Below are 11,711 nucleotides of genomic sequence, written 5' to 3'. Positions count from 1 at the left end.
ACACCCGCGGCTGGCCCACGTAAGCAGACTTGGGCTCGCAGAGCTACAAAATTGCACTGGAGACATTTGGGCTTGGGCTGGAGAAAGCCCAAACACCTATAGTGCAATTTTATAGCCCCGCAGCCCGCATCAGCTGACATGAGCCAGTCCTGGATGTGGCCCCTTGTGGCCTACAGCTGGCCACTGCAGGGTAATGAGAGTATGGGGATTGAGTAGCCAATATGGTCTTACTGCTCCCTGCACACTCACCATTAGATGGCATGAAATCCTTGGTCATGTCCAAAACATACCTTCTTCACAGCAGTGCAGAGAACCCCCATGAAGGCCTACTCCATAGCGCACACGGACTGCGTGGTCCGGCTCTATGTACAGTGCTTGGGGCTCTCAGTTGAGGGAAGTTCCTCTGCAGATGGGGGTTAAGGCACATTGTGATTTGGCTTTCCTGAACTGGACCACAAAATGGTCCGGAAAAAAGAACAGTCAGTGCAGTACTCCCAGTCATTCCTGTCCAGGCACAATGTTGGGTATGTCTCCATTTATTGCAGTTTAAAATGCATAGAAATCCTGAAGCCTTTTCAGAGGAACTCAGCCCAGAGAGCCCATGCAATATATTATCTCATCAAAGCAACAGAACAACCCTCCCCCTTCACCTCATTGTCAAGAGGAAAGTAGCAGTTCTTTACCATACAGAATAGAACTTCAGACAAATATTTTGAACATTTTGCTCAGCAGAATTTCTTTCACTGAAAGTAACACTGAACAACCTTCAAGGTTGATACAAGGGAACGGGTGTTTTAAAATGCACACATCAAACCCAAACCCTGCATCCAAACATCCCAAACTTTGCATCTGGATTTGAACTGCACACCTGCTCCCCTGCCCTGTAATGGGCTGAACCAAAACCCTGGATCTGAACTGCATACCTCCTCCCCCGCAATGGGCTGAACCCAAACCCTGCATTCTGAACCACACGCCTACCCCCTTACCCTGCACAATGGACTGAACCCAAACCCCGCATTCTGAACTGCATACCTAGACCTCCTGCCTCCCACCCCCATGGGCAGATCCAAAATCATGGCTCTGGATCCAAACAGTGCACCTTGGGCTTCATCACTAATGTATGGATTCTTTACATTTATGATGTTACTAAATCCCTTTTGGCAGCCCCATCATTGGGGAGTTGTATGTTCGTCAGCGGTGCATTATTCATAGATTTTCAAAGACAGATGAACTAACTAGGACTACTACAGCCAAGTCCCTCATGGCCATTTCTATTCCTTCGCTGACAAGTTCCGAAAGCGGCAAGCCGAGGTTCTGCAAATTGCAACATTTGAACTAAAACTGCAAATGTTTACAAGGAACAGCAGAGTCTGGGAACAGGTTAACAACCAGGTGGGGCTGTGTAGAGGAGAGCATTTGGCTATGGATAATCTCTGCTTTGATCAAGCAGACAACACCATTTTACACAGTCCAAGCTAGTATGGAGATCGCATCTAAAGCAAAATAAAAAGTATCATTCCTTTTGGTAGATGATGTTCTCCCCAATGACTCCTCCCCAAATCGCTTTATGTGAGCTCTCACTGTTTTTAACGTCTTTCCCTCGAGGGAGCAGATCGTTTAATATGGAGTACAGCATTGACGTCTGGTATTAAGTCAGTCAGGCTACTTCGAAATGAGGCGAGTGGGCGTCCTGGTAAGAAAATAAAAATGTAAGTTTAAACAGAGGAGACGGGTCATCTTGGTTCTTTAGATTCAAGACAGATTTATATATAAAGCACTCTCTAAGCAGGTTCCTTTTACACCAGCTATGTGCATATGAGGCATTCTTCCTACATTCCCTGTGCATCCATGATCCCCACCAACTTCCGTAGGAGTGTACAATGCAGGATCAGGCACCATAGACTTTATGTCTCAATCTGTATTACAGAGTTACATTAACAAGTTACCAACACCCGCAGCTCCAGTTAATGTGAATGCAAGATCCAATGTGAATGCAAGATCCAGGCCCTCGGCATGTCAGAAAAACAGACCACAAGTAACAGAATTGTCCTTTTCGGCCACTCAAACAAAGACTTATTACAAAATGTGAGGAAGAAAAGGCTTAGGAGAATAAAAACAGACTACAGAATGGCCTTGATACAGGGTAGCCTGTTGCAGAAACAGAATCAAGCGACACAGGCAGGATGTTTTATTCCATTCTATATAGGTTTTTATATTGGGCTCATCACGGTAGTAGCTGAGCTCCTTCTAATAGTCACATGCTTCATGTGCTAACATCTGTCACGTTATAAAACCTAGAAGAGATGCAGAATACAATACGCATGCACAAACCATTGCTATTGTGAAACTGGCTCTGTGCACAGAGGCCAGACGTATTGTTTTGTCAGCAGATGAATACTCTCTTATACGATAAAGTTATCCGTGTACAATTTTCATACAAACTTATAGAGTACGATTTGAATATTTTTTTAAAGCAAAGAATGCCAAAGGGCAGCCATGTATCATGTCAGCAGACAAGATACATGATCATAAGCACCATCGTACCGATGCCTGGTTAATGTTCATTTACCTTATTCAGTGTTCACATTATAAGTAATAGCTTGGACTGCTGCTGAAGTGTCAGTTAAATGAGGGGATTTACAGTGTAATTCTAAAACCATGCAAGCTGGCTTCAATGAAAGGCTGTAATCAGCGCTAATTATAGGGACATTTGTGAAACTCATTGGTCTGGGGCTTTAATTTGATATAAAAAGGAGCAAAACTATTGTAAACTATGGTTCTTTTGAGTATAACGATAGTAAACGCCTACTTTTATATATCTTCTTTCACGTCAAAGGACCCAAAGGCTTTTTACAAACAGTACATACCACAGCAATTGCCTCACCCACTACTAAATGCAGCTATCTCTGGGGTGGATCTTAGCAACTATTTAAACCAATACCATGCAAAACTGTAGTAGAGGAAGTGAAGAAAATTATCACATCCTGTTGAAGATGCTGATGGAATTCACAGAAGGAGAATGTAATTAACCAAACATGGACACAGACACTAAAATCTCCTTATTCTTGCAAGATAAATGGTATCTTTAATGACCACAAAAGGTAGCTTCCTGTCTTAACAGTAAGACAATATTATTATCTTACATTAAGCTCATATATATTGCTTTTCCTCCGTAAATCTCAAAGAAGGGCAGTATCATTATCGCCATTATACAGAAGGGGAAACTGAGGCACAGACAGGGAAGTGACTGGCTCAGCAGGTTAGCAGCAGAACTGGGAATAGACCCCAAATCTTCTGAGTCCCAGGCCAGTGCTCAAGTCACTAGGCCACACTGCCTCTCCTAGACAATACTTTGAGATGGTACTTCCAAGATAACCGTGCCATGTAGCACCATGCAGGGGCACTGGCAAAGTACTGACTCGGAGAACAGAGCCACCTCCTGAATCACCCACACCACTTCCTAGGCACTCTGGATTTTTCATGGCAGGGCAGCCTCTCATCTCAGTACTGATCAGGCCAGACCCTATACAGCTTGTGAAATCTAACCACCTCAGAACCCAGCTTCTATTAAATCAAACAGAACAGCAGCTTTATGCAATGGGACATGATACCAGTTCCTAAGTAGAATGTCATGCTTTTTTAAACACAGGATCTAAAGGGAACCTTTTTTACTTCCTTCCTGCACGCTTGCTGTCACAAGTCCCAGCAACTTACAACTAGCTCTGGCCTCTGTACTGAAAGATCTTTACTGGGTTTTCAATAAAATAAAATCATTTCACCTGTCCATGTTCTCTGTTGAGTGACAATAAAACTTTGGCACTGTGGTTGAGAGTTACAGATTGCTGCAGCTTCCTCTGCATTATAAATGGAGAGCAAACATCCCAGATGGCTGTAGGAGGGCCAGCATTTATAGTCCTGCATTTCCATGGTTCGGAATCCCTTTAGGGTGATGTATTCTGAGAAACAGAATAAAAACTAGTACATAGGGACACAGCTTTTAGGAAACTTTTAATATAATCCAAGAGGAAGATACCCTGCAGTATGTTACGGTTACATCATAAAGTTAATACTTTGCCCTTGCGTGACATCCTTCATTCAAATAAGACAGAGAGAAGTTAAAGTAGCTTGCTCAAACTGAGTCAGTGGAGGAACCAAGCACAGAACACGTACATTTTGACTTAACCCCCCCGTCCCCCGCTTTAACCACTAGATTTGTCTAATGCCTTCCAGACAGATATGACAGAGCAGGCAATGTTTAAGGCTACCGCTCACTCACTGTTAAGATTTCTGCCCCTTTGTGGAGGTGTAAAATAGGGCAGAGGTGCTAATTTTAGTACACTGCTAATGAACACTGATGGATAAACTGAGGGAGAGACATTGTTAGAAAATACGACTGTTAGAAATGCAGGCCCCTCTGTGCAAGAGTGCACCTACATTTTTGCACATGCTCGGCTTGCAAGCATGCAATTTCCAGAGAAGATGTAAATCTGGCACTCCATGGATATTGCAATTCATGCTCATCCCAAGCCTGCATGGGAACACTTAGGAAAACTTGGGCCACAACACCTTTTGTGCTCAAAGCAGCAAGGAATGAACTTTTTCATAAGGAAGAATGATTAGCCACTTTTCCCCACAATGTAAAGAGTCCCCTTCTTTAGTACAGAGGAACAAAGCCCCAAACTATGATCCATGGTCCACCAATGACTCAAAGCAGCAGACAGGTTGCACAACGAAACAGGAGAAAAATAAAGTATCACAGGGCTCCGAGGGTAAAGAGAGTGGAGGCCATCTGAGGATCTTCCTTACCAACTGGTCCACAGACGTAAAAAGCTGGAGGGCCACTTAAGATATTAACAGGACATATATTCACTTGAAACACAAACTGATGCACATGCTGAAAGGATTGTGAGTAGAGTACTTAAAGCAGCACGCACACGTGCACGCACACACACACGTAAGTCAGATTGTTTTGCAAGGTACGTACAATGTAGTACAAGCAATCCCATGCAACTCTCATGAAAAAACAGCAAAGATTGCTCCAAAGAGAAAGAAACAGTGATTCTATGGCCAGCTCCACACTAGAAACGTTTGCTGGTACAGCAATATCAACTAGGGAGTGATTTTGGGTGATAACTTTACTGTTTTGGTGATACTTCTATTTTCAAAAACCCCAGGGCAGATGTAGTTATACCAGCATAAAAATGCTTTTGCTGATATGGCTTATTTCACTTTTTTTGCTGGTGTGACAGCATCTACACTAGGAGGGCTTGACTGTATAGCTATACCTGTATAGTTTTAATGGTAAACTTTTTCTAGTGTAGACTAGGCCTAAGTATGCCAAATTCTGCCCTCACATACATCCACTGTGTCCATTGGGGCTGCATGAGCGTAACTGAGATCAGAATTTGGCCATATTTGGGAATCACAAGATTATTACAGTTCGATCACACCTGCAGTAATTGAACTCTTATCTAAAGACTCTGAAGTCCTCTGAAGTCCTGTACCTTTTAAAAGAGGAAGCCTTTTCTGTAGATATAGCCCAGACTTGTACAAATGTAAAACTTTTTCAAAAGCTCCTAGGGTTTCATTTATTCCATATCGTAAATCACCTACATTAAAAAGAAAAATATGACAGAAGTGACTAACCCAATGAAATATCATTTAAAATGTCTTCTCATAAAAGACAATGGGGTGTAAATATTAGCTTGTACCTGTTGCGTTCAGAATATCACCCAGAAGGGGCCGCAAAGCAGAAGGTGCAGTGTGTGGCAAAAGATACGTGAAAAAATACCTGCAAAAAAATCCCACAGGCTTGTTAGAAGTGAGAGGTCTCAATATGTTAACAGTTAGTCCTCTCTAAATTTTCACTTTCCATCTCAGGAGGACTATTCTGTTCTATTCAGGTTCTTACACAATGCCCAATACTGTGGGGCTGGAGCATCTTAACTGGCTTCTCATAGATTATGTTGCCAACCCCTCTTAAAGCTTGTCCCTGTGGCATATAGTGCTGCCAAGTGCTTTATTCAGTCTAATTAAAAGGATTCAAGCAATGAAGCTTTCACTAAATTCCCCTGAAATTGCCTTGCTCACCTTTAAGCAGTGACTTTCCAATCTACAAAGGACATGTATTCTCTCTCACCTAGGACAACCAGAAGGCCTTGTGCTAACAAGGCTTGGCAGCCCATTATTAACTGAAAGACAGGGTAGCTCATTATTAATTCCTTGAACCATCCAGTCCTTCCACAAAGCTGCTGCTCTAAAAGGAATGGGTAATTATTGCAAGACTATAATTTTCTTTTAGGGTGAAATTAGGATCCCTCAATAACAGTGTCTCCCTCTTAAGCCCCTGAACATTAATAATGGGCTATCAAGACTTTCACCTCCAGGTTAGCAGTTCAAATCTAGCCCAGATCAATGGAGAGAGGAAGTTGCTGTCTTTTGATGACTGATTGGTGGCCTACGTGAAGTGACTTAACAGTCTCAGTTCAATTCCCAATAGATGTCCATCTCTATTTCTTCTTCGCTCCTTTGTTGCCCATCTCAAATGAGAGGCCATGAGTTAAAGGGACACAGAGACTAAACTATCCTGTTCTCATGCAGAGGCAACTCCACCTGAAGTACCACCAAGCTGAGGCACATTGGTGGAGGAAGCTTGCACCGCCTCTTCTGTGGATAGTTAGAGGATTGCCATCTCCAAGGCTGTCATTGTGGCACCTCTGGGAAGCAATAAATTCACGGGGGAAAGTTTTTTGGGCAGGTTTATTGGTGATCATAGAGGGAAGCAGTGCAGGAAGGGTGTCTGCACTCTTTCTAGCCAATGACTACGCTGTTTTCAATTCTTAGCTAACAAGAAAAATAATATTTGCTACAAAGAAATTCTTAATAAATCTCTCTCTCTCTCTCTCTCTCTCTCTCTCTCTCTCTCTGCTACATAGAATAAGCACAGGATACTACTCACTACATGGTATTGTGCAATTTATGATCAAATCTGCCACATTTTTCTATATAATTGCACATACCGGTATGCATTAAAAAGATTCTTCTTTTCATTTAGTCCGTCACATTTCCCAGCTGCAGTACATTTGAGAATGAAGCTTTTTCCAGGGAAGTCTAGTGTGCAGTCATTATCTTCCTTGCATGACAGTTCCTCGGTGCTGGCATCGTCCATGTCTGTCACTTTTAGGTTTCCATCCACCATAACAAACTGCCTTGGCTGGAAATCCAAGAGGACTATTGAACCCAGAGGGGAATGTGCCAGGTAAAACAGCAGTTTCACTAGACTCAGGCAAATCTGAGAAAGAGGAGATGAATACACATGGGAAACATAGTCCAAAAAAAGCTATTCAGCTGGAAGAAGAAGGGGAAAGGCATTCAGTGAAATTAAAGACAAGAAATGTACAGTATTTAAAAGGAAATTATGTGTATGTTACAAGCTGTATTGTCAATATTGCCACAGGATTTTACTGTCATAAGCAGTTTAGCAATGTTTGTTAAATATGCTTAAGCACAAAAATAAACCTTTGCAGTCACACCACTAGGGTAAAAAGCTACAAGGGATACAATATCACCTTTCATGCTTCAGGCCATATGTAGATTGCTGGCTGGAATCAGGAAGGTGTTTTCCACCATGGTACAGCATTACACAATTGGCCCCGATCCTGCAACTGTTTCATGCGCTTGGACTCCTGCACCCACATGGAATCCCATGTACTTCAGTCTGCATGAGTTCAGGGGTTTGTTCACTCAGAACAGCTTACAGGATCAGTACCTAGTGTGGTGCATCATGGGATAAAAGCAGGCAGGGACCATCAGTATAGACCACTGCAAGAGTGAGGATATAGGTGTAGATGGTCCAATTATCTGTTCTAGAACAGCACTCCCTATGTAAAACTATTGTACTAAATATTTTGTACATTAAGGGTATGTCTACACTGCAATTAAAAATCCGCGGCCGGCCCATGCCAGCTGACTTGAGCTAAGAGGCTGTTTAATTACGGTGTAGTCATTCAGGTTAGGGCAGGGCGCAGGTAGGGCTGCCAACTTTTTAATTGCACAAAACCAAACACCCTTGCCCCGCCCCCTACCCCACCCCTACCCCGAGACCCCTGCCCCGCCCCTTCTCCGAGGCTCTGTCCCCTGCTCACTCCATCCCCCCTCCCTCTGTTGCTCACTCTCCCCCACCCTCACTCACTCGCTCGCTCATTTTCACCGAGCTGGGGCAGGGGGTTGGGATGCGGGAGTGGGTGAGGGCATCGGCTGGGGGTGCAGGCTCTGGGGTGGGGCCAGGAATGAGGGGTGAGGGGTGCAGGAGGAGGATCCAGGCTGGGGCAGGGGTGTGGGAAGGGGTGAGGGCTCCGGCTGGGGGTGTGGGCTCTGGGGTGGGGCCGGGAATGAGAGGTTTGGGGTGCTGGAGGGGGATCTGAGCTGGGGCAGGGGTGTGGGAGACCTTTCCTTCTGCTGGAGCCTGCCATGAAGCCCCTATGTTGAGTTTTGGATGTCTTGGTCTGTTGTTGGCTATGACTGTGGTAGCCATGTTCAGCCTTGTGGGTCACATGCTTCTGGGGGTTTTATGGTTTGTGGGTTTTTTAACCAAAGAATTTCTCACTGATTGCAGTGTAGTTCTTCCTTTAACTTCAACACCATCCTCCCTCCAATAAAGCAAATAAGCAGCAGCCATTACAGTGAGACCCTGACCGAGCCCTCTAAGGGCATTACTGTAATACAAACAATAAAAATAACTTCCATGTCATACGTAATTTATGCTAATGGAGAGCTAAAGAGCCTCACTTGGCCTCTCACCTACCAGACTGAGACAGCAATTTATTATTATATATTTGTATGATAGTAGCACCAACAGGCCCCAAACAAGATCAGAGCCCTACTGGACGAACACATTGTAAGAGACGGTCCCTGTCCTGAAGAGCTTATAATCTAGAACAGGGGTGGGCAAACTATGGCCTGGGGGCCGCATCCGGCCCTTCAGACATTTAAATCCGGCCCTCGAGCTCCCGCCGGGGAGCAGGGTCCGGGGCTTGCCCCACTCCACATATGCTGTGGCTCCGTGCTGCTTGTGGAAGCAGCAGCATGTCCCCACTCCAGCTTCTATGCGTAGGGCCAGGGGGCTCCGCACGCTGCCCCCTCTCCAAGCGCAGCCCCCGCAGCTCCCATTGGCCGGCACTCCTGACCCCCTCCAGCGCCCTGACCCCCTGCCCCAGCCCTGATCCCCCTTCCGAACCCCTCAGTCCCACCCTCCTGCATCCCAGAGCCTGCACCCCCAGCCAGAGCCCTCACCCCCCAAACCGCACCCCAACTCTCTGCCCCAGCCCAGAGCCCCCTCCTGCACCCTGAACTCCTCATTTCTGGCCCCACCCCAGAGCCCGCACCCCCAGCCGGAGCCCTCACCCCCTCCCATACCCTCAACCCCCGATTTCATGAGCATTCATGGCCCACCATACAATTTCTATACCCAGATGTGGCCCTCAGGCCAAAAAGTTTGCCCACCCCTATCTAGAAAAAGGATAAGAAACAGAAAAAGGATAAGAGAAAAGACAGAAGCACAGAGAGGTGAAGTAACTTGCCCAAGGTCACACAGGAGGTCAGTCAGTGGAAGAGCCTGGAATAGAACCAGTCCCTGTCCCTTGCCCCCTCCACTGGAACGTAATACCACTGCAATAATGGGCCTGCCTATACAAATCAATAGACCTCTCTGCAAAGGCGTGCAGAACAGAAGGAACCAGACATCCGGTCTAACACAGAGTATTAAACACAATACTATCCCTAGGCAGGATTCTTTAGACTTTTTGTAATTTTAGGTCTGTTGTAACATTGCTTCGGAGGGGGGAATAAAGGAATAGCTAGGAATAGTGGAGCTCCTGCTCTCTGACTGGAGATATTATTTACTGTAATTTAAAAGGGGTGAAAACAAGATTATTTAAAGATTTCCAGGAGCATTCAGAAAGTCAGCATGACAATCCTGTGAGCCCCAGCACACATCATGGGCTCTTTGCATTTACTCTGTTTGAGACCTAAAAGCTACTGATAAAACTGCCTTTGTTTTGTTTTCTTACTTTAAATCTCTCCTCCCAGGGAGTCTGCAGAAGCTGAATCATCTCCAGAGGGGATCCCAGCTCCAGCATAGCTATGACCCTTATTTCAGGATCTAAGCTATTATCATAGCACTGACCATGCAACTGTAGAGAGAAAAGGAGTGATTGTCATACTGATGCATATTCAAGTACAAATGTCAAGGGAAAAGGTTGAATAAATATTGACAGATCAGCTTGGCCTCTGGGGAATATAGATTCAAGTACAGTAAAAGGCATCAATTCTCCTATACTCTGTCTAAAGCAGGCAGACACTGTGTAAATACAGTAGTACTATAGAGAATACAATTCAATTGCTCTGTGTTTAGAAGTCACAGATACCATCACATTGATGCATAGTTCTATTTGCTGCCTCGACCAACAGCAGTTGTTCCGCTGAGCGAGAAAGCAGCGTGAACTGCCTTGTGTGATTCCCCCCAGCGAATGGCATCATTAGCGGTCACCAAGCCCAGAAAGAGACCCTGATTAGTTTACAGGGTGTCAGGTATCAGGGGGTAGCCGTGTTAGTCTGTATCTACAAGAACAACAAGGAATCTGGTGGCACCTTAAAGAATCTGTTAGTCTTTAAGGTGCCACCAGATTCCTTGTTGTTTTTACAGGGTGTGAATTTGAAGAACTCGCTTTCTACAAAGCACGTGGCTCTGGGCGCATCCTTGCAAAAGGGTCTGCTCCCGCCCCCCATTCCCATCTCTGCCCAACCCCATCAGTTTGGCTTTGTTTGGAAGACCGGGCTCTCCTTCCTTCGCCCATCTCCGGATGCACATAAGTACCGGGCGCTATAGCACAGCAGGGACGGACACCTGGCTAATGCAGGGCGTAGCCGCCTGTGTGCAATGGCTGTGAGCCAAGGAGATCGGGCACTCGCCCCGCTACCGTCTCCCCCAAACGCCTCCATTCACGTGGGGATGGGGGCGCTGCCGCAGCAATTGCCCGGGGTCCCCCGCAGGTGGCCGGGCAGGGGGGTCAGTAGCCGCGGGGCGCTGGGAGCGGCGGAGGGGGCGAGTGGGGCAGCCGCGCGGCATTCAAGCAGCGGGGGTCAGAAGCGCTGTGCCCCCCCGCCCCGGTCCCTCTACCTGCCTTGACGACGCCGGGGTGGTCGAGGCGCTGCAGCAGGGTCACCTCCTTGAGCAGCTTGTAGCTGGCCAGCCTGTGGCAGCCGGCGGGGTGCCCGTAGCGCTGCACGCAGCGGCTCACGTCGCTGCCGGCCCGGTGCACCGACTTGAGGGCGATGGCTCCGGCCCCCGGCAGCGCCGCTCGCAGCACCAGCTTGGTGAAGCCGGAGCCCACGACGCCCAGCTCGGTTACGCGGCTCAGGTCCCCGCAGCCCAGGCGGCCGCCGCGGCTCAGCCCCAGCCCCGTGTCCCCGGCAGACGTGGCCAAGCGCAGCAGGTCCCGCTGCCTCCGGCTCAGCTCGTCCAGCAGAGCCGGGGGAGGCCGCCTGGCAGGCCGGGGGCAGCCCCGCGTCCCGTTCGCCCCCCAGCAGGGGCCAGCGCCCGGGAAGCTCTGGAGGGCCAGGGCGAGTAGGGCGCTGGCGGCCAGGAGGCCGAGCACCGCCGCCCCCCGTGGCCGGGCGAGGCTGGCGCCCTCTTTGCCCCTGGCGGCCCGCAT

At 47.2% G+C, this 11,711-nt stretch overlaps 1 protein-coding gene across 1 annotated transcript; it reads right to left on the bottom strand.

Annotated features, from left to right (window-relative positions):
• Positions 1 to 1,586: 1,586 nt before the first annotated feature.
• LOC112116924 (extracellular tyrosine-protein kinase PKDCC-like) lies at positions 1,587 to 11,711 on the bottom strand. Its single transcript, XM_024214677.2, has 7 exons — positions 11,181 to 11,711; positions 10,068 to 10,190; positions 7,020 to 7,291; positions 5,712 to 5,791; positions 5,505 to 5,609; positions 3,780 to 3,956; positions 1,587 to 1,690 (listed from the first exon to the last, which is right to left on the bottom strand). The coding sequence occupies exons 1-7, from the start codon at positions 11,709 to 11,711 to the stop codon at positions 1,587 to 1,589; spliced, it is 1,392 nt and encodes a 463-aa protein (XP_024070445.2).

The sequence above is a fragment of the Terrapene carolina genome, unplaced genomic scaffold, assembly GCF_002925995.2.
Source record: "Terrapene carolina triunguis isolate 2854851 unplaced genomic scaffold, T_m_triunguis-2.0 Scaffold96, whole genome shotgun sequence".
In the NCBI taxonomy this organism is placed as follows: Eukaryota; Metazoa; Chordata; order Testudines; family Emydidae; genus Terrapene; species Terrapene triunguis.
The sequence above is the reverse complement of the archived record's forward strand: the minus strand, read 5'-3'. Positions and strand labels throughout refer to the sequence as shown.